The sequence below is a fragment of the Mytilus galloprovincialis genome, chromosome 4 (assembly GCF_965363235.1).
Source record: "Mytilus galloprovincialis chromosome 4, xbMytGall1.hap1.1, whole genome shotgun sequence".
NCBI lineage: Eukaryota > Metazoa > Mollusca > Bivalvia > Mytilida > Mytilidae > Mytilus > Mytilus galloprovincialis.
This window is the reverse complement of record NC_134841.1, coordinates 60,855,543-60,879,050: the sequence shown is the minus strand read 5'-3', so window position 1 is coordinate 60,879,050 and position 23,508 is coordinate 60,855,543. Positions and strand designations below refer to the sequence as shown.

Genomic DNA, 23,508 nt, shown 5'->3' with positions numbered 1-23,508 from the left:
TAAACTTTTTTTTTTATTATTATTTATTGATATCAGCTCTGGACATTAATATTCTTAAAAGTGAAACTGTTGTAAGTGATGGTATAACAATTATTTAAAATAAATTCCTTAAATGATTTGTGAAAAGAAAGTTTCATTTTATGTATCAAAATTTGTAACAAATGATTATTTAAATCCCCACTTGAAGGCCTCCGATAGACTGAGGGAGCATAAAATCATTGCCCACGACAAACAAGTTAAAGGTAAACTTTTCAGTACAATTACTAATAAACGTTTTACTGTCGACCACACTGTTATGAATTTCGTTCTATTTGATATTCCATTGTTTTCCAGAATTATGTTTGATATTCCAATTATGCCTACACTAAACCTTTAGGCATACCTGATGAATATCTATTTATCAAGAAAAACAAAAAAATGATTTTTTTTTAAAAAGTGAAAAAAATTATAAAAAACACAAACAAATAGTTTTAAGCACTTTTTAATATTCTTTCCCTTTAAAAATGACAACACTCATATCAATAACTTATCTCTCTAACAAACATTCATGAATGGTCCCTAATGATAACATTAACATAAAATAAAATAAATACAAAATATACTAAAAATCACCACTATAAAAATCTTTTTTGTCTAAAATAAATATTACAAATGTTACAAAACTATTTGTTTTGTTTTGTTTAGGTAAATGTGGATTTCTTTTTTCCTCATCTATACAGGTCTATCAAAAAAAAAACTAAGGGCTAACTGCAAACTTCTCTTTATATCAGTTATAAACTTTAAAGAAAAAAATCTGATTTAACCAGAAAAGTTTTCACATTTTCATTTTGGGTATTTTACGATTGACTTGTACATCATATTACCTGTAATCAAATACTGCCTGAACTTAAAAGAAATTTGACTTTATATTAACAATGGAATGAACTTCAGATTACATGGTTATCTCCCTTTTTTAAAATAACCATAGTACATTTCACATAATATATATATGGGTAAAAGTAGAAATTATGGGTAATTTTGATTATAACTTTTCATTCTGTGAAGGCTTTCCACCCATGAGTCACCATTTGCATTCTTTGGTGAGGTGGTTCTCAAATATAAATTTGGTTAAGAATGGCCCTTTTTTTTTTTACATATAAGTTAAATACAAACAGTTATGGTTTGAAAATAAACAAATCAAAATGTAAAACACTTACAAGAATACAATGTAGTAATGTTATTGGAGTTTCATCATTATCTAAATGCGGTGTATCAGTTTTTAAAGAACAAAAACATTTTGAGCATAAACAAAGAGTCTTTTAATTGGTTGAGGACACATTGCTTTTATGTAAATAATCACTTCTAAAAAGGCACCGTTCATCACAGTCAACTTTGTAGAGATTCATGAATTTAAAATAATGTTTTACTAAGGCAATCTTTCAACTTAAAGAATTTGAGAATAATTCCTTTTTGGTAAAATACATGTATCTACTGTCTATCTTACAAAAGATGTTTACATTTCAACCCAGTACATGTTCACAAATTATGTATGTATTTTTAAATCAACAGACTTGACTCTGAATGATGATAAATAAAAAAAATATATATTGAAACAGCTGATGATTTAAAGGCCTAGCTCTTTTTATGATACCAGAAACAGTTATTCTATTAAAATTTGAGCTGTAAATATTTTACAATTCTAAAGATGAGGATGAAATTAGTTAGTGCAACATGCAATTCTTAATGGAATAACTGTTTCTTGTTCAGCCATATTAACAAGAGAATTTTTTTGGGTTTGTATTTACAATATTTCACCATCATTAACACTTAAGGTTCAGTTAAAGGAGGTCAACCCTCCAAATTGTGCAAAATATCATTAACATACACAATAGATTTTTTTAACAACTTATAATTTGACCATTTACCAAGACACATTTTTTTGTCAAATGTGATGTCTTTTTTTTAAGTGATAACAAAATGACAATCAATATATATTTATGGCACCAACAGTGGTCTAATATATGAAATTAAAAAACTATATGCATTGTTACCATTTAGGGGAAATTTGGATATGACTAAAGGAAATTTTAACTATGAACACTATATCTATTAAATACTATCTATTTAAATAAGCCATGCATACATATTCTATTCATCATCTTTTTTGATTTTCTTAACAAAACTACGATAACTAACAAAGCATAAAATAATTATATATTACGACAACAATAAATATAACGTGAATGAGAGGGGGTAGGAGGGGTCCTGATCCCGAAATCCCGGGCTTAAAAACACGAGATCCAGAAATCCCGGACTTAAAAACACGAAATCCCGAAGTCGCACAAGTCGAAAAAAAAATTCCCTGATCCTGAAAGGGTCAATCCTGAAATCCCGAGCATAAAAACACACGATCCCGGAGTCCCGATAAAGGTCCTATCCCCCCTCAGGTACATATATATGCATAAAACTAAAATCTATCTTTAAAACAAGATAACACAAAATATATAAGATACTAAACAATTATGAATAAGCTTAAAATCAAATATAAATAACAAGCACTTAACAATAAAAATAAAACTATACATTTAAGGAGGTAGACCTAGGTTAAGGGAAATAACTCTTAGAATCATCAATACGTTTGTGTCAACCATTTTCAAAAATATATTCTAAGCTTCTAGGTTACATAGATTATTTTCAATCTGTTTCAGGTAAATGCTTAAATTACATTGATGAACTTGACTTTTACAAACGCTTAACTGATTTAAAGAGTTATCTCCCTGAACCAAGGTCTGTCCCCTTAATAACCCTTAAAAATAAATTATACACAAATATTTATGGCCACACCAATTTTTTTCTTTCTTTTTATTCAATTTTTGGAAAGAAAATATGTGGTTTATCTTTTTCTCATTTGGTTCCTCCAAGTAATTCTAAATCAAATGTATTTTGTTTAACAAAAAAAATGCTATTTTGGAGTAGAAGATATCAAATATATAACAGCTCAATTGATGATTGACATGAAAAATTTAGAAAAGAAGAAATGGACCATGTCTACAGTGTTCTAAACCTTACAGCAAATCACCAAATAAACATGTAAAAAAATCGGAGACAGGGTAGAAATAAATGACTCCATTTATTTGAATTAAAAAAACACCATATGAAATCACATGTATAATCAAATTACATTCTAACCTATGACTGTGGATTCATTTATTTTCGTGGGTACAAATTTTCGTAGATTGAAAAAAAAACTAACACTTTCGTGGACATTTAATCTCGTGGTTCTCCCAAAGTCTGCATTCAAGCTAATGGAAAATTCGTAATTCGTTGAACATTCACATGTACCAACGAAATCGACGAAAATTGATATCCAACGAAAACTAATGAATCCAAAAAGTATGTCTACAGGAAATTTAAGGCTGTATTTTTAGAAAAGTTCAAAGATAACAGAACACCTTTCTTACATTTTACAATTCTTTCAAAGCTATAATACTCTAATTACATAATGTTTCATGTTTAGTGATACATTTATACCATGATGCAAATAAGATTGTTCAAAATCACCATTGCTTAACTTTAAAACTCATCTTGAATGTCAGTTAATTAGTTTGATTATTTTGCCCAACACTCATTCAGCGTAAAAATCAATATGGTAATATCCATTGCACATAATTGCGATAATATCATAATTATATATAATGATATGATACTATATCTACTAACATACAAACACTACTTACTAAATAATGTTAGTAACATTTAAAGGCAGATCTACTTCTGATTAGGTATAGATATACATGTGATTTTTTTAACCAAAGAAACTCTCCATTTTTAATAAACATTAAAGATTTTATCTACTTTAAATCACCATAATTAATTGTAGAAAGCAAGGCTATCTATTTAAATGTCTTCCCTTAAAAAGATATAGTTTTCATTATAAAGATACTCTAATATTTCAGATAATGAAATAAAAAAAACCTTTCAAATGAAATTAAAGTTAAATTCCTTTGAATAATTAGGAATTATCTTGTCAATGTATCATTTATCTTATTCCAAATCACTTAAAAGGAATTTAGTAGTACATTTAAGGGGGTAGATGTATAAGAAAACATTGGCTTTTTCAAAAAAACTATTTTGTTTTATTTTCAAAAAAAAAAATCTAGATTTATTCATTGAACTTGAAAATAACTTTTAACAGCATGAATACTTCTGTGTTAATATAAAAAAGAAGATGTGGTATGATTGCCAATGAGACAACTATCCACAAAAGACCAAAATGACACAGACATTAACAACTATAGGTCACCGTACGGCCTTCAACAATGAGCAAAGCCTTGTTTGATAGGAATCCAACCATGAATACAAACAAAAGGGTATTATGAAACAAAGATAAAATTACATAATTATTTGACTATTCCTTTTAAGGATAACACACAAAAAAAAACGTTTTTAAAATAAAAGGCATAAATGGTACTTAACTTGTAAATATATGTACTCAATAAAATGAGATTTGAATAATCATAAAATCTATAATGCGATATTACAATGGTGAAATGTATGGCAGTGTACACTTACTAAAAGGCATGTCTCAAAATGAAACAATTTATAAACTAAAATTATACTTTCTAAACGGCATGACTACATTGAAACCTGCCACATTAAAATGTAAATAAATGTACACTTCGTAAACTGCATGACCACATTGAAATCTGCCACATCCAAATGTAAATAAATGTACACTTCGTAAACCACATGACCACATTGAAATCTGCCACATCAAAATGTAAAGAAATATACACTTAATTCCTAAATGGCATGACCACATTGAAATCTGGCACATCAAAATGTAAATAAACTTCTATCTTTGTTACTTATTGAAACAAATATTGCAAAACAATAAGTCCAAAGAATCACTTGATCATTTCTTCTTTTTGTCTTGTCAGTCTAAAATGGTTGATTTGGTTTATATCTAAGTAAATCTAAGCCGATTTATCACTCATTGCACTGCTAGAGTCCTCATCTGAATCTTCATCTTCATCATGGTAATGTGTCACTTTGCAGGGCATATTTGCATGAAGATGTGGTACATTATTCTGTCTCATAATTTTCGTTGGGGTTTCAATGTCAAAATCTTTAGGTCGCTGTCTTAAACCAAGGCTTGTGTCACCATCTTCCGCTGCATAAGTAAGATCATGATCTACTGTTGACTCATGAGGCATCTGTTTAAAACAAAACAAAAGTTTTAAAGTGAAACATACCTTAAACACCATATCCATTGATGTAATTCCCTACTGTGGAAAACAATTAATTACTACACTAAACAATGCATACAAAAAATGTGTGAGTCCTCCATTGAAAAAGAGGTGTGCCTGCAGTCTCCAAATAAAATAAGTTTGAAGATTTGATATGATTTCCAATTCGACAACTATCCAACAGAATCTTAATAACATGGATTTAAGTAATTAAAGGTCGCAGCACATTCTTTAACAATAAGCAAAACTCATATCACACTCAGCTACAAATGTTTATGGAAGACAAAAAATCCATTGAAAAGCCCCAAAAAGTTACAGATGCACAAGTTTATGCCATGTAGAAAAATCAGTATAGGTTTAGTGAAACACCCTCCATATTCACAGAGTTGCAGATTTGGGGATGGTCAGGAAGAACCATGTTGTAGACAAATACAAGCAGACTAAGATGGTGCCCTGAACATGTATAGTTAGGAAAAGTGTTTATAACTTACCAGCATAGATGGTGCCCTGAACATGTATGTAAATGGATAATGGAGAAGACTTAGTAGATTCGATGTGTATAAATCAGCATATCTCTGTACTTGAGCTGAGAAAAATGTCTGTCTAGAACCTAGAATATATAAAATATGGTATATTTTGTATTACACTTGTATGGTATGGTTATCAGCACCATCAGTGCAAATCATACACTATAATGATAATTACACTGGCTTATTGTCCAGTTTAATCTACATAGACCAAAAAATGCATCACCAAACAATTTTAAAACTGCTTCTTTTTTTTATCTGTTTTATTTTTGGTACTTTTGTTTTGATTATTTTCATTTTTTTCTTATTTAGAGTGTTTGTTTAATTTTGTTTTGTTTTTTGTTTTTTTATAACTTTTTTTTTTTGGGGGGGGGGGAGAGGGGATAGAGTAAATAACCAGTCGTAGAAGAGTTGCTGATATACTGTGTCATTACAATGTATAAGTAAATCAATTTGGAAATGTCAAATGCAAAATTTATGTTTACTTCAGGAACTTATGTTTAAAGTTAAGGCTATTTGTGCAGTTTCAACACTTACATAGGCCATTTTGAAGGATTCTCTTTGAGTAGTGAAAGTTATGAATAAACTTAACTGCATGGAAAATACCAGCATTCTATTTATAATACATTAAACGGATAACAGAAATTCCCAAAACTATTGCACCACTCAACCACCAGTATTGTACTACTCAACCACCAGTATCGTACTACTCATAAAAATAACATCAAAATAATAAGAAACTGATGGTCCAGCTACAAAGTGTGGTAAGGAAACCCAGTTAATGTGGTCGAACACTAGAAACATGAGAATTTTTGTAAATAACAAACAAATTCATGTTAATTGTTTCCAAATCACACAAATGAAAACTTTAAAGCAGTTGAGATGTTGAATTTTCTTAACTCATGCATTCTGTATTGTATTCATACAAAACTGTGCATATTGCTGTGTGTTTGTTTATTTCACATTGTCTAGAGGTATAGGAGAGGGTTGAGATCTCACAGAGCATGTTTAACTCTGCCACATTATTGCTTCTGTCTGAAGTCAGGAACCTTGAGCGTAAGTTTTAGTTTTGTGTGTTTTAAAATTTTGGTTCATTTGTATGTTTTAGTTTAATGGAGCTCCATTATGTTGATCTATAACCAGGTGCTCCGCAGGGCGCAGCTTTATACGACCGCAGAGGTCGAACCCTGAACAGTTGGGGCAAGTATGGACAAAACATTCAAGCGTGATACAGCTCTGAATTTGGATTGTGATCAAATTTTTGACATTACATGGTTTTTTTTACACAAAACAAATGTCAAGATTTTACAAATCAATTAAAAATTTCTTCTTATTTAAATCTAAAATTAAATAGTTGACACAGCATAGGTTTCTGACACAGAATGAATGTGGTCTAATGAACTTAAAAGTTTTTTTTTGCCTTTGAGCAATTCACTATGCTGTTGAATATTAATCCTCTCAAAAAAATGTTTGAAGAAATTTTCTTTTTATTTATGAAATCTGAAATGAGAAAAATTTAACCCCCCCCCTTTTTTCACATCCCCGTTTCCCTTTTTCCAAAACTGATATCAATTCAAATTTCTAATGGAGTTTGCAACAATAACTACTCTTTTAAATACATCATAAAATATTAAAATGTAAAATAAAGTGCTTGTTATCACTGAATGGTAAAGATTGGTTGGTAGTAAAAGTGAATATACATTGTTTATTGTATAAAACAATAAAAAAAACTTCATCAGCAACATTTTATATTGGCAAATTTCCAATGAAGTTATTTACATAAAGTTATTGGCAAATAAAAATAGAAAATGACATCATAGTCATGTCTGGCAAATTTCCAACATACATTATCTAAAACATTTTAGATAAGATAAGGAAAAAAAGCTTCATCAGCAACATTTTATATTGGCAAATTTCCAATGAAGTTATTTACATAAAGTTATTGGCAAATAAAAATAGAAAATGACATCATAGTCATGTCTGGCAAATTTCCAACATATATTATCAACTACTATTCTATACAAAGAAAGATAACTCCAATTGAAAATTAATTGCTATTGCACAATATTGTGCAATTAGATATTTCTTGCTATTGTGCAATACTGTGCAATTGAAAATTTCTTGCTATTGCACAATACTTGATATGGAATCCTGATTTGGACCAACTTGAAAACTGGGCCCATAATCAAAAATCAAAGTACATATTTAGATAAAGCATATCAAATAAGCCCAAGAATTTAATTTTTGTTAAAATCAAACTTAGTTTAATTTGGACCCTTTGGACCTTAATGTAGACCAATTTGAAAACTGGACCAAAAATTAAGAATCTACATACACAGTTAGATTTGGCATATCAAAGAACCCATTTATTCAATTTTTGAAGAAATCAAACAAAGTTTAATTTTGGACCCCCATTTGGACCAACTTGAAAACTAGGCCAATAATTAAAAATCTAAGTACATTTTTAAATTCAGCATATCAAAGAACCCCAAGGATTCAATTTTTGTTAAAATCAAACTAAGTTTAATTTTGGACCCTTTGGACCTTAATGTAGACCAATTTGAAAACGGGACCAAAAATTAAGAATCTACATACATAAGTAGATTCGGCATATCAAAGAACCCCAATTATTCAATTTTTGATGAAATCACACAAAGTTCAATTTTGGACCCTTTGGGCCCCTTATTCCTAAACTGTTAGGACCAAAACTCCCAAAATCAAACCCAACCTTCCTTTTATGGTCATAAACCTTGTGTTTAAATTTCATAGATTTCTATTTACTTATACTAAAGTTATGGTGCAAAAACCAAAAATAATGCTTAATAGGGCCCCTTTTTGGCCCCTAATTCATAAACTGTTGTGACCTCAACTCCAAAAATCAATCCCAACCTTCCTTTTGTGGTCATAAACCTTGTGCTAAAATTTCATTGATTTCTATTTACTTATACTAAAGTTATTGTGCGAAAACCAAGAATAATGCTTATTTGGGCCCTTTTTTGGCCCTTAATTCCTAAACTGTTAGAACCAAAACCCCCAAAATCAATCCCAACCTTCCTTTTGTGGTCATAAACCTTGTGTCAAAATTTCATAGATTTCTATTCACTTAAACTAAAGTTATAGTGCGAAAACCAAGAAAATGCTTATTTGGGCCCTTTTTGGCCCCTAATTCCTAAAATGTTGGGACCAAAACTCCCAAAATCAATACCAACCTTCCTTTTGTGGTCATAAACCTTGTGTTAAAATTTCATAGATTTCCATTCACTTTTACTAAAGTTAGAGTGCGAAAACTAAAAGTATTCGGAAGCCGGACGACGACGACGACGACGACGACGACGCCGACGCCAACGTGATAGCAATATACGACGAAAAATTTTTCAAATTTTGCGGTCGTATAAAAACTGCTTGTTATCACTGAATGTTATTTATTATAATTTATCAGTTGGTAGTAAAAAGTGAATATACATTGTATATTGTATATAACAAAGATTTAAGTTGATTCTGGACAAAGAAAGATAACTCCAATTAAAAAAAAATCTTGCTATTGCACAATATTTTGCAATTAGATATTTCTTGCTTACTATTCTGGACAAAGAAAGATAACTCTAATTAAAAAAAAATTTGCTATTTCACAATATTGTGCAATTAGATATTTCTTGCCATTGCGCAATACTGTGCAATTGAAAAGACTTGCTATTGTACAATACTTAATATAATAATTTTAGATCCTGATTTGGACCAACTTGAAAACTGGGCCCATAATTAAAAATCTAAGTACATTTTTGGATTCAGCATATCAAAGAACCCCAAGATTTCAATTTTTGTTGAAATCAGACTAAGTTTAATTTTGGACCCTTTGGACTTTAGTGTAGACCAATTTGAAAACAGGACCAAAAATGAAGAATCTACATACACAGTTAGATTTGGTATATCAAAGAACCCCATTTATTCAATTTTTGATGAAATCAAACAAAGTTTAATTTTGGACCCCGATTTGGACCAACTTGAAAACTGGGCCAATAATCAAGAATCTAAGTACATTTTTAGATTCAGCATATCAAAGAACCTAACTGATTCATTTTTTGTCAAAATCAAACTAAGTTTAATTTTGGACCCTTTGGACCTTAATGTAGACCAATTTGAAAACGGGACCAAAGGTTAAGAATCTACATACACAGTCATGACAGTTAGATTCGGCATATCAAAGAACCCCAATTATTCAATTTTGATGAAATCAAACAAAGTTTAATTTTGGACCCTTTGGGCCCCTTATTCTGTTGGGACCAAAACTCCCAAAATCATTACCAACCTTCCTTTTATGGTCATAAACCTTGTGTTTAAATTTCATAGATTTCTATTTACTTATACTAACGTTATGGTGCGAAAACCAAGAAAAATGCTTATTTGAGTCCCTTTTTGGCCCCTAATTCCTAAACTGTTGGGACCTAAACTCCCAAAATCAATACCAACCTTCCTTTTGTAGTCATTAACATTGTGTTTAAATTTCATTGATTTCTATTTACTTAAACTAAAGTTATTGTGCGAAAACCAAGAATAATGCTTATTTGGGCCCTTTTTTGGCCCCTAATTCCTAAACTTTTGAAACCTAAACTCCCAAAATCAATCCCAACCGTTCTTTTGTGGTCATAAACCTTGTGTCAAAATTTCATAGATTTCTATTAACTTAAACTAAAGTTATAGTGCGAAAACCAAGAAAATGCTTATTTGGGCCCTTTTTGGCCCCTAATTCCTAAAATGTTGGGACCAAAACTCCCAAAATCAATACCAACCTTCCTTTTGTGGTCATAAACCTTGTGTTAAAATTTCATAGATTTCCATTCACTTTTACTAAAGTTAGAGTGCGAAAACTAAAAGTATTCGGACGCCGGACGACGACGACGACGACGACGACGCCGACGCCAACGTGATAGCAATATAAGACGAAAAATTTTTCAAATTTTGCGGTCGTATAAAAAAGAAGATGCAGTGCTCTTCTCTAATTCTTTCTGGAAAATGGAGGAGCAAGTTATAACAACTGTATGTTGTAAGAAGGACAACTCTTGAAAATTTGATAAAATTGACAACAATAGCAACTGCCATAAACTTCTTTTATCTAAACAATATTTAGGTGTCATCATCAATTACTAAAATAAATATCCCTATTAATAAAATATTATTTATCTAATTATGCCATCTTCGTAGTGTGGATTCATTCTCTTTTGTGGGTTCAATATTTTGTGAGGAAAAGTTTTATTTAGACTTGGTGAAAATTATTTCTTAGTTTGGCGGTTTAAAAACCTTTTGAAATTTTGTACTTCTTTGAACATTGAAATTCGTGGTTCATCTTTATCCCAGAAATTGGTTAATAATGAACTCACAGTTAATTATAGATATACAACAAAATTTGACAGCAAAAGCTAAACTAAAATGCACTTACCACTTCTGAAGATACTCCCCAACATTCCATATGAAAGATCTAACTTGTGGACAGTTTCCTAAAAATAACATTAAGAACAAAGAATATGAATTTTACTTTGTAAGTTTAAATTTTGGTACTATATCAAGATCAGATTTGTTTGAAATCATTTAAAAACAAGAATGTGTCCTCAGTACACAAATGCCCCACTCGCACTATCATTTTCTATGTTCATTGGACCGTGAAATTGGAGTAATATCTCTAATTTGGCAATAAAATTAGAAAGATCATATCATAGGGAACATGTGTACCAAGTTTGAAGTCGATTGGACTTCAACTTCATCAAAAACTACCTTGACCAAAAACTTTAACCTGAAGCGGGACAGACGGACGAACGGACAGACAGACGGACGGACGGACAGACGGACGGACGAACGGACGGACAAATGGACGCACAGACCAGAAAACATAATGCCCCTCTACTATCGTAGGTGGGGCATTATAAATTTGTAATTATCTCCCATGCACTTAACATAAGTTAAAACATAGTTTTTTCTGATTAGCGTAAAAGCTGTTATGAAACTTCCAAGATAATTCTTCAAAGCGGAGTGAAACACAAAATAACAGCTTCATCAAAGTGTGTCCCCAGTTCAAATTAGATGTACCAGCTATAGTTATCTCCCTTTATACATTGTTATACACGTCCTGTTTTGTTTTTCAATTTCCAAAGGAGCATCTACCATCAATTCCTTTTTTGTATAATGATATGTCGAGTTGTTATCTCTTTGACACATTCCTTATTTCTTTTCTCAATTTCATTAATCAAACATTTGTAAACATATATTTTTTTGAGTCTACTTCATCCATTAAAACGAGATACCATATCAATTTCAGATTTGTTTTCAATAAATCAAAACTACATTAGTAATTATCTTGTGTGTACATAATTAAATTTTTTTTTCTTATTAGCATGTAACTTCCATAGTAATGCTTCAAAATTGAGTGAAGCACAAAATAACAGCTTAATCAAAGCATGTCCCTTCTTCACACAAGATGTACCAGATATGATTATCTCCCTTTATGTGTTCTTTGTTTGTTTGTTTTTAATTTTTAATGAAGCACCTACCATCATTTCCTTTTTGTATTTTGATATGTCTGGTACATCTCTAGTACTACTGTCTAAATTTCTAAAAATAAAATGTATAAAATTATATAATATGTGTATATATCATAGGCAATCTACATAAAATGTGAACAAAAGGCATTAACAGGTACTAAACCCGCCACATTTGTATGTATGTTCCTGTCCCAATTCTTGAGCCTGTTATTCAGTGGTTGTCATTAGTTACTGTGTTACATATTTGTTTTTCGTTCATATTTTTATGCACAAGAGTGCACACACTGAAATGTCTCGCCTTCTTTACTAATCATTGATATTATGCTGATACTCCTAAATATAAAGCTTTATTATGACTGTCACATAAACTTAACATGAATCATGAAAATGAGGTCAAGGTCAGTTGAACCATATGCCAGGCAGACATGTACAGCTAACAATGCTTCCATACAACAAACATGACAAATATAGTTGAGCCTATTGCTTATAGTTTAAGAAAATAGACCAAAACCCAAAATCTTAACACTGAGCAATGAAGTTGAACCGTGAAAACCAGGTCAAGGTCAAATAAAACCTGCGCGACTGACATATAGATCATAAAATATTTCCATACACCAAATATAGTTGACCTATGACATATAGTATTAGATAAAAAGACCAAAACTCAAAAACTTAACTTTGACCACTGAACCATGAAAATGAGGTCAAGGTCAGATGACATCTGCCGCTAGACTTGTACACCTTACAATCATTCCATCCAACAAATATAGTAAACCTATTGCATAAAGTATGAGAAAAACAGACCAAAACACAAAAACTTAACTATAACCACTGAACCATGAAAATGAGGTCAAGGTCAGATGACATCTGCCCGCTAGACATGTACACCTTACAATCATTCCATACAACAAATATAGTAAACCTATTGCATAAAGTATGAGAAAAACAGACCAAAACACAAAAACTTTACTATAACCACTGAACCATGAAAATGAGGTCAAGGTCAGATGACACCTACCAGTTGGACATGTACACCTTACAGTCCTTCCATACACCGAATATACTAGACCTATTACTTATAGTATCTGAGATATGGACTTGACCACCAAAACTTAACCTTGTTCACTGAGGTCGAGGTCAAGAGAAAACTGTCTGACGGGCATGAGGACCTTGCAAGGTACGCACATACAAAATATAGTTATCCTATTACTTACGGTAAGAGAGAATTTAACATTACAAAAAATCTGAACTTTTTTTCAAGTGGTCACTGAACCATGAAAATGAGGTCAAGGACAATGGACATTTGACTGACGGAAACTTCGTAACATGAGGCATCTATATACAAAATATGAGGCATCCAGGTCTTCCACCTTCTAAAATATATAGCTTTTAAGAAGTGACCTAACGCCGCCACAGCCGGATCACTATCCCTATGTCGAGCTTTCTGCAACAAAAGTTGCAGGCTCGACAATAAACTAGGCTGTTAGTTTTCTTGTTTGAATTGTTTTCATTTGTCATTTTTGGGCCTTTTATAGCTTACTATGGGGTATGGACTTTGCTCATTGTTGAGTTCTTAATTTTTGTGTCATTTGGTCTCTTGTAAAGAGTTGTCTCATTGGCATTCACAACACATCTTTTTTTAGTATTAGTTTTTTTTCTTTTTTTTGAGTGGCCCAGTTGAATCAAAGTAATAGTTCCAACCAGATGATCCGTAGGGCGCAGCTTTATATGACCGCAGAGGTTGAACCCTGAATAGTTGAGGCAGGTATGGACACAACATTTAAGCTTGATACAGCTCTGAATTTGACTTGTGATTAAATAGTTGTCACAACATAGGTTTCTGACAGAGAATGAATGTGGTCTAAGAACTTATACTTAAAAATTTTAAATTGGACATTTACCTATTATGGTCCAATATCCAAAACCTAAATACATGGTTAGATTCAGCATATCATAAATAGAACCTCAAGAATTCAATTTTTGATGAAATTTTAGACCCTTTAGACCTCAATGTGGACCAATTTGATAACCAGGCCCAAATATTAAAAATCTAAATACATGGTTAGATTCAGCATATTGAAAAACCCCATATATTCAATTTTGTTGAAATCAAACAAAGTTTAATTTTTGACCTTTTGGACCTTAATGTAGACCAATTTGAAAACGGGACAATACTGTGCATTGAATATTTCTTGCTATTGTGCAAAGCTGTGCAATTGAAAATTTTCTTGCTATTGCGCAATATTGTGCAATTATATATTTCTTGCTATTGCGCAATACTGTGCAATTGAAGATTTCTTGCTATTGCACAATACTGTGCAATTGAAAATTTCTTGCTATTGCACAATACTGTGCAATTTAAGATTTCTTGCTATTGCGGAATACTGTGCAATTGAAAATTTCTTGCACAATACTTAATATAATAATTTTGGACCCCAATTAGGACCAACTTAAAAACTGGGCCCATAATCAAAAATCTAAGTACATGGTTAGATTCAGCATATCAAAGAACCCCAACAATTCAATTTTTGTTAAAATCAAGTTAAGTTTAATTTTGGACCCTTTGGACCTTAATGTAGACCAATTTGAAAACAGGACCAAAAATTAAGAATCTGAATACACGGTTAGATTTGGCATATCAAAGAACCCCAATAATTCATTTTTTGATGAAATTAAACAAAAGTTAAATTTTGGCCCCTAATTTATTGGGACTAAAACTCCCAAAATCAATCACAACCTTCCTTTTGTGGTTATAGACCTTATGTTAAAATTTCATAGATTTCTGTTTACTTACACTAAAGTTATTGTGCGAAAACCAAGAAAAATGCTTATTTGGGCCCTTTTTGGCCCCTAATTCCTAAACTGTTGGGACCAAAACACCCAAAATCAATCCCAACCTTCCTTTTATGGTCATAAACCTTGTGTTTAAATTTCTAGATTTCTATTTACTTTTACTAAAGTTAGAGTGCAAAAACCAAATGTCTTCGGACGACAACGATGCCAACATGATACCAATATAGGACCAAAAATATTCAATTTTTGCGGTAGTATAAAAAAGAAATTATTATTCTGCAAATTAATATATCAACAAATTAATCCATAATTTTGAAGTTCCATTAAATCAAAATTTGTATATTACTAACTTTTTCTTCCTGCTAAAACAAGTACCTAAAATGCTAAATAATATCTTTTCTGAACTCTGCATATACCTGAAACACTAAATAATGCCTTTTCTGAGCTCTGCACATACCTAAAACACTAACTAATGCCTTATTCTGAGCTCTGCACATACCTAAAACACTAAATAATGCCTTTTCTGAGCTCTGCACATACCTAAAACACTAAATAATGCCTTTTCTGAGCTCTGTGCATACCTAAAACACTAAATAATGCCTTTTCTGAGCTCTGCACATACCTAAAACACTAAAAAAGGCCTTAACGATGCTCTGAACATACCTAAAAGAATCTGCCATCTCACATTCCAAGGTCTCTATCTGATCAAATAAAGATTTCTGTTCAGTCCAAACTTTCAGCTCCTGTGCCATTTCTGGAACAACCAGGAATGTCCTCCATCCTCGTTCCTTTTTAGATTTTAATATGTCACCAAATATGTGGTCTCCTACATATAGCACATCTTTGCCCTTGGCACCAACTAATTCAGAAATTACGTCAACTGAACCTAAAAAAAATATAATAAAAATGAAAATACAGCACAGTTTTATCATTGTACCAATTAATTCAGAGATAAAAAAAAACCTCAAACATTGAAACAATTTCAAGGACCTTTAGGTGAAATTATTGAACCCAATCAATTCTCAACTTTTTCCACACTACCAATTTTGGATAGTCACAGATTCAAATACGTTAAATTTCTTTGTTATAAGAGGCTATACAGCGACTTTTATTTCTTAAATCAACGTTATTTGGACAGATAGTTGTCTCATTAGCAAATCATACTCGATCTCTTCATTACATATTGTTATTGACATCATGAAGATTCAATACAGGAAAACTTATGTTTAAATGAGAAAAAAATTTCTTACCATCAACCTATGTCTTTGCCAAAAACAACCTGTATTCATCAAAATGGGTACAAGAAAACCAGCATATATGTTTTTATTCCTAAGCAAATTACAGATAAAAAAATAGCTGCACAACATATTTCTCCAGATTTCATTAGCTGGGATATAATAAATTTCCAGAAATTTGCCCTTTTGTAATAACTCAATCACAATTGTTATATTTTTTTTCATAAATAAAGTTTTGAATGTTAAAATTAAGTGTAAATACTGATGTTTTATGTATCTAAATAGAATGGCAGTTCCAAATCCCAGTCCAGAGGCGGATCCAGAAATTTTCATAAGTGGGGGTCAACTGACTGCCTAAGAGGGGGCCTGCTCATGTCATGCTTCAGTGATTCCCTATATAATCAAACCAATTTTTCCCAGAAAAGAGGGGGAGGCCAAGGCCCCTAATTCAGCCTCTGCAGTCCAACTATTTTCATGTACTTACCACCAGAATATACACATCCTTTTTCAAGAGGTCCCATGTGATGTCCCAGACTTAATGAACCTGTTGCCTGAAAAACATAGCATATAAATCAGTACAAACAAGAGGCTGTCACAACAACAGCAAACTGGATTTATTAACATTTATTTGTGTCCTGGCAATATCACAAGAACCATTACTGATGAATGGTGAAATGAAAATCATCAATATCAAATTTGACCTCCATTTTGTCATCAGTATCAACATATTAAAATTTGCAAAGCTTAGATTGAATGGTTCATGAGTAAATGCAACAACGTGAATGGAAACGCCATTTTACAATCTTTCAAAAACCATAACTCCTGAACAGTAAAAGTCAAAATCGTCATTATTGAACTTGACCTCTATTTTGTCATCAGTAACAACATATTAAAATTTCAAAAGCTTTAGTTGAATGGTTCATGAGAAAAAACACGGACACGACGGGAAACACCATTTTTCAATCTTTCAAGAACCATAACTCCTGAACGGTAAAAGTCAAAATCGTCATTATTGAACTTGACCTCCATTCTGTCATCAGTAACAACATATTAAAATTTGGGAAGCTTTGGTAGAACAGTTCATGCGTAAATGCACGGACACGACTGGAAACTCCATTTTTCAATCTTTCAAGAACCATAACTCCTGAACGGTAAAAGTCAAAATCGTCATTATTGAACTTGACCTCCATTCTGTCATCAGTAACAACATATTAAAATTTGGGAAGCTTTGGTAGTACAGTTCATGCGTAAATGCACGGACACAACTGGAAACTCCATTTTTCAATCTTTCAAGAACCATAACTCCTGAACGGTAAAAGTCAAAATCGCCTTTATTGAACTTGACCTTCGTATAGTTGTCAGTAATAACATATTAAAATTTTAAAAGCTTTGGTTAAAAAGTTCATGAGTTAATGCACGGACAACATTTGATTGCCGCCCGCCCGACAGCCCGACTGCCCGCCCCCCCCGCCGCCTGCCGTACATCCCCAAATCAATAACCGACATTTTTGTCACAAAAATCTGGTTAAAAATTCAAAAAAATCTTTACATTTAACGAAAATAATCAAAGAGTAAGGCTTGATACTGTATTGAAGTGTGTGAGGTCTTCAAGATGAGGAACAACAAAAAATTAAAGTGAATGGTGAAGATTGCTCCAATTAATCAGTGGAAAGTTATATCAAATATGACATTAGTTGTAGTTTATTTAACAGCTACTCTCGACAAAGGAAGATAACTCCAAATTTTTAAAGATGAGGTTAACAATGACATAATTTATATTTGTAGATTAGATATTAAATTCCTGCACCTTGCAAAAGTTATGTAATTTTCTCGACAAGACTAACATCGTTTTGTTAAAAATCCATTGTACTAGAACAAAATGCTAACTTGATCTGTAACTTGTCATGGTATAAACTATATAAGGGAAACAAGAATAAGTCCATAATACACGGATGCCTCACTTCCACTATCATTTTCTATATTCAGTGGACCGTTGGGGTCAAACATTCCAATTTGGCATTAAAATTAGAAAGATCATCTTATAGGAAACATGTGTACTAAGTTTCAAGTTAATTGGACTTCAACTTCATAAAAAACTACTGTGACCAAAATACGTAACCTGTAGCGGGACAGACGAACTGACGGATGGACTAACAAACGAAAGCACAGACCAGAAAACAAAATGCCCCTCTACTATCGTAGGTGGGGCATAAAAAGTGTGGACAACTGATTTGCAGGACTGTTGGTTTGATTGACAGACAGAGTGTAAACATAAACTCCCTTTCCTCTATGTCCATAGGGGACTAATACTAGAAAACCTTAGATACCTACCCTGTCTACTTTACGTAAGATTGTCCCATCTTTGAAGAACATAGGTTTCTTTGCATCTACCACAACGTAATCAAAGAATGTGATCCAATCTCTTCCTTTTGTCTGAAATACAAAAATGGCATCCAGTATTTCTATAAACTTTATATCAATGTGTTTAATAGAGAAGTGATTATATAAATAGGGGACTACTACAAAATGTTCATATTAATAAATCTATTAAAAACTAACAAAAGAAATAAATTTAAAATTTAAAAGTGCAAATGAGCAAATAAACAAAGATAAATAATATTGATTCTATTATTATGTAAATATGGTATATATGATTGAAATAAAACTGAATGTGAAAATGACTATAAAATACAAATTCTAAACAAATTAATCTTTCTTTACAGCAGAATGCATTGAGTGTGTAGGTTAGGGTTATATCTTTGGTTAGCTTGCTTGCTAGCTGAACCATGAATTCATTATTAAGTTAGGTAAACTACCCTCCTTTGAGATTAGACTAGTCAGACAGACAACCAATCTCTGTAGGATAGACTACTGTTAAGGGAGGGTATTATACCAACCTAATAATGACTTCAAGTTTCAGCTAACAAGCAAGCTAACAAATGACTCTACCTTTACCTACACACTCAATGCATTCTGCTGTAATATATGACATTTCTTTTCATATCTGAAACCATCCTGAGACTTCAATATCAACCAGAGGGCAGAGGCATTAGACATGAGAGTCAATGTATGTTATCAGGATTGATAAAGAATAAGATGTAGAATACTCTCTTTAACACATATTTCTGTCTCAATCTTCTGGTAATCACAACCACTACCTCTTTACTCTTTCAAACATGAAGGAAGTCTTTGACCAAAAGTAAACTTAAGCTGGTAACTGGACATATCAGACTGAATTGCTGGTGTTCAGCTTTGTATGCCTTTTAGCAATTACATTACATTTGCATATTTCATCATACACTAACAAAACGGCACATTCTTGATTCTGATGAAGCTAAGGGAATTTATGTATATTTTAAGTACATATTGTGACATCATGAGCTACATATCAGTCCCAATTATGACCATACTGTGAATTCATCAGCTGGGCATATTATCAATATCAATGCACGTTTGTGAGGTCAAAATGAGAATTGCATTGTCAGTGATCAAAATGGAAATTTTTGCTGCTGTTGCTCAAAAGGAAATCAAATCATTCAAATACATGTATATTAAAATGTCAACACACTCAGTGATGATTCAACAGCATAATTCCACCAAAAATTCTGATTTCTGTTAAAAATATTAATACTACATAAAACAGCAGATAGAAAAATTCACTTGAAACGTGTTTAAAAAGCGATATACTGGCAACAGCATAGCAAACTGTATAAATCATTGTACACATCACACAATTTAAATGGGGAAAGATTTAATAAAGTTAATAAAATACATAAAATACATGTATGGTCTATGTAGGTAAGCACACAGCTACATACCCCTTGTTCTGGTTGCTGAAACTTTAAATTGTCAAAAAAAGTAACAAATGAGATGTTGATACAGATTTCAGATTGCAGCTTTTAAATGATAAATAAGGGCATATACAATCTGTGTTGTTCCAAATCACCTGTACTAGACGTAATATATTCTTCAAGTAATTCCCTCTACAGATTGTTTTAAACTTTGAAAGAATGGTTTGCAACTAAGATCATAACTAAACACCATGAAGTGAGCTTAATTCCCCCCCCCCCCTTTATATATTTGGGATATTGTCTCATGTACAACTTTCCTATTTTTTTCAATATTTTATGCAATGGAAATATACTCTCTCTAATAAATGAAACCAAAAAGATTCAGTTTCTTTTCAAAACAATATTTTCAAGCATATTACCATGACCTCAGATATATAAATGGGGAATGTGTCCATGGGAAACAGGTGATGCCCCCGCTTGCATATCATGTAAATTATAAAGGGACATAACTGAGGAACGATAAAAGTGACGCCACCAAAATTCAAAATTGGTCTATATTTTGTGGTATATGTATAAGTTTCATAACATTTGGTTTCCGCAAACTAAAGTTAGAGAATGGAAACCAACTTTGAGACTTACATACGACAAGGGTAAAACTAAATGGCCCATCCGCCATGGTGGGGGCAAAAAAATTCTAAACAAGCATTCCAAAAACCATTTCTTTTCTATCAAAGCTTAAGCAGGTAATCAGTTTGTCAGTGATAATATTGTAAATTCAGAAATCATTTCTTGCAATTATTATTGTAATTTTTCACCACCATCTTAAAACTGTTTGTGTATTGGACCATTGCCATTTGTGCTACCTTTATTATGAAATTTTTGAAAAATTTAGATCTGATATAACTTTTTTTTGTTAAAGCAATCAATATTTTAATAACAACTATGCCTATTATTAGCCAGATTAATATCATTATACTTGCTAGCTAAGAAAAATTGTCTGAAGACAAGTGTAGTAGCAATAGATGATATCAGAGTTCAGCATTAGTCTATGCTAGGTCTGTCTTGATTCATGCTTTTATATCAAACAAAAAAAGTATAAGCATGCATTGCATCTTTGACTTATTGTTAAAAGCTATGTATTTCCTGGGATTATATCTATCACATATCCATTCTTCCCAAATTTGGTGTTATCTTTTTTAATATTTTTTTTACATGAATATATCTAATATGTGGAAATATTCCAATTTTATTCAGTAATAATTTGTGAATTTTTTTCTTACCTCTGGGAAATCCAGCAAATATTCCATGATTTTCTGAAAAATAAAATAAAACAATATCATTTCTATTCTAACCAAATAAAAGTTGAAACCTGAATTAAAAATTAAAGGAGTAGGTTCAGTAAGACCCCTTTTTGGCCTCAAAATATAGCAGTTTTAGAAAATTGTGAAAATGTAATCGTTTAGATGTTCATTGCAAAGTAGAATGCCTCTGCTACATTAATATGGGCTGTTTTTGACAACACAATGCACATATATCGGGTACTAGCATCATTAAGTCATGCTAAATTACTGAAATCTTCACAATTGTAGCATTTTAGTTAAATTTTAGACGGTTTCCGTCTGAAATGAAAGTGGCCGCATTCGTGTTCATTCATAATATTGAAATGTAAGTTGTATTTGATGATAATACATAATATATATAAAGATTGAGGATGAACACGGATGCGGCCACTTTCATTTTTGACAAAAACCATCTGAAAAGTGACGATTTTTGGCATATTTGATAGATTTTTCATATTTAAGCTTGAATCGGGGCGTTTTAAATGACTTATTAAGTTAAAATCTTCTACATTAACGAATTGAATCAATTGAAATAGACACTCAAGTGTTTAGAAAGCGTCTAAAATCTTTCGTGAGATGAACTTGAAAATTGAGGCCGAAATTGGCCCTTACCGGACCTACTCCTTTGTCAAATTAAAAATTGTAACCCAAAAGCTCCAGCTTGTGAGACTCTAGCTTGTGTGGCTCAATTGGATGTGTCCATCTTCAACAAAGGCCACTCTCCAACATTGTAGACTAAAATCTCTATTTTGTTGATCATGTCTTGCAATCATTTTTGCTGTTTACAGTTGCTCTCCATCTTCTATAATTATTGTCCAAAATGAACAAGGATATACTTAAGGGCAATACCTCATATAAGGGATCAGATTGTAATTGAGACAATGTTAATCTATTTGAACATCTTTTTGAATGTCAGAAAACATTTGCTGTTTTGAATTTTTTTTATCCGCTTATATTTTGTGCAAAGCAGGCGAATATCATCCTATAAGGGCAATAACTCATATCAAGATAAATACATTCTGCCATTTTGACATAGTTGAAGATATTTTCCTGTTACATAATTTATGCATTTTTAAGTTTTCATCTTCATAAAGCTATCAAGAAAGTAGATAAAACAAGAATGTGTCCTAAGTACACAGATGCCCCATCCACACTATTATTTTCTATGTTCAGCGGATCGTGAAATATCTAATTTGGCATTAAAATTAGAAAGATCATATCATAAGGAACATGTGTACTAAGTTTCAAGTTGATTGAACTTCAACTTCATCAAAAACTACCTAAACCAAAAACTTAAACCTGAAGCAGGACAAACGGACGGACGAATGAACAGACGAACAGAGGGACTCACAGACCAGAAATCATAATGCCCATAAATGGAGCTTAAAAACTCAAAATATTGGTAAAAATCATCATTTTAGGGCAAAACTCCCCTCATTTGGTCAGTGTTCACTTTTTTCCAAATTCTGTCTTGCTGATCATTTTGGTTATCTAAATTTTTATTCATGTATTATAGTTTTCAAGATAGTGTTCCAAAATGCAGGTGTGTTGTCCTTTTCACTAAAGTATACATACTTTACTTACATTTGTATATTTATAATCACTGTTTGTTATAATCATTGTCTTTTGTCCATGTTGTCTTATTCTGCAATGAAATACATGCTTTTAAATCTGACACTCTTTTTTCAAACTACATTTGGTATTGATCTAATGGAAATCAGAATGCGGTTTATGGAACAAACTATTATCTCAATATTTTTTAGTATTCATAAGATAATGCTTTCCATTTCTAATGTTGTTTTTTTCAATAAGTTATTTAATAATTTGAATGATACTAAGTGGTTAACGTACTTCTAAACAAGATGTCTTGATAGCTGTGTAATATATATTTATGAGTTGTGATTTTCCTATGAAATATATGAATGGGTAGAACCTTGTGTGCATAAATCAATATATCAATGGTAGGTGTTTTAGAACCCAGTATTGACGTCTGTACCCAAATTGGTATTCTAATGGATAGTATTCTTTTTTTGGCAATCATACCAGATCTATTTCTTTTTATAT

General features: G+C 31.7%; 1 protein-coding gene across 5 annotated transcripts in view; it reads right to left on the bottom strand.

Moving 5' to 3' along the window:
* Window positions 1-465: 465 nt before the first annotated feature.
* Window positions 466-23,508, bottom strand: part of LOC143072608 (cytosolic purine 5'-nucleotidase-like) — a 49,647-nt gene continuing 26,604 nt past the window's right edge. For 4 of the 5 annotated variants that reach the window (XM_076247640.1, XM_076247644.1, XM_076247642.1 and 1 more), the window contains 10 exons: window positions 23,029-23,089; window positions 21,385-21,417; window positions 20,132-20,152; window positions 18,645-18,746; window positions 16,798-16,864; window positions 15,742-15,964; window positions 12,295-12,355; window positions 11,190-11,247; window positions 5,720-5,838; window positions 466-5,195 (listed from right to left, as the gene is read on the bottom strand). In XM_076247640.1, the coding sequence (XP_076103755.1) occupies window positions 4,956-5,195; window positions 5,720-5,838; window positions 11,190-11,247; window positions 12,295-12,355; window positions 15,742-15,964; window positions 16,798-16,864; window positions 18,645-18,746; window positions 20,132-20,152; window positions 21,385-21,417; window positions 23,029-23,089 (985 nt within the window). In that variant the 3' untranslated portion in view covers window positions 466-4,955. The remainder of the gene's footprint in view (window positions 5,196-5,719; window positions 5,839-11,189; window positions 11,248-12,294; window positions 12,356-15,741; window positions 15,965-16,797; window positions 16,865-18,644; window positions 18,747-20,131; window positions 20,153-21,384; window positions 21,418-23,028; window positions 23,090-23,508) is intronic. The other variant, XM_076247645.1, reaches the window with a different exon arrangement.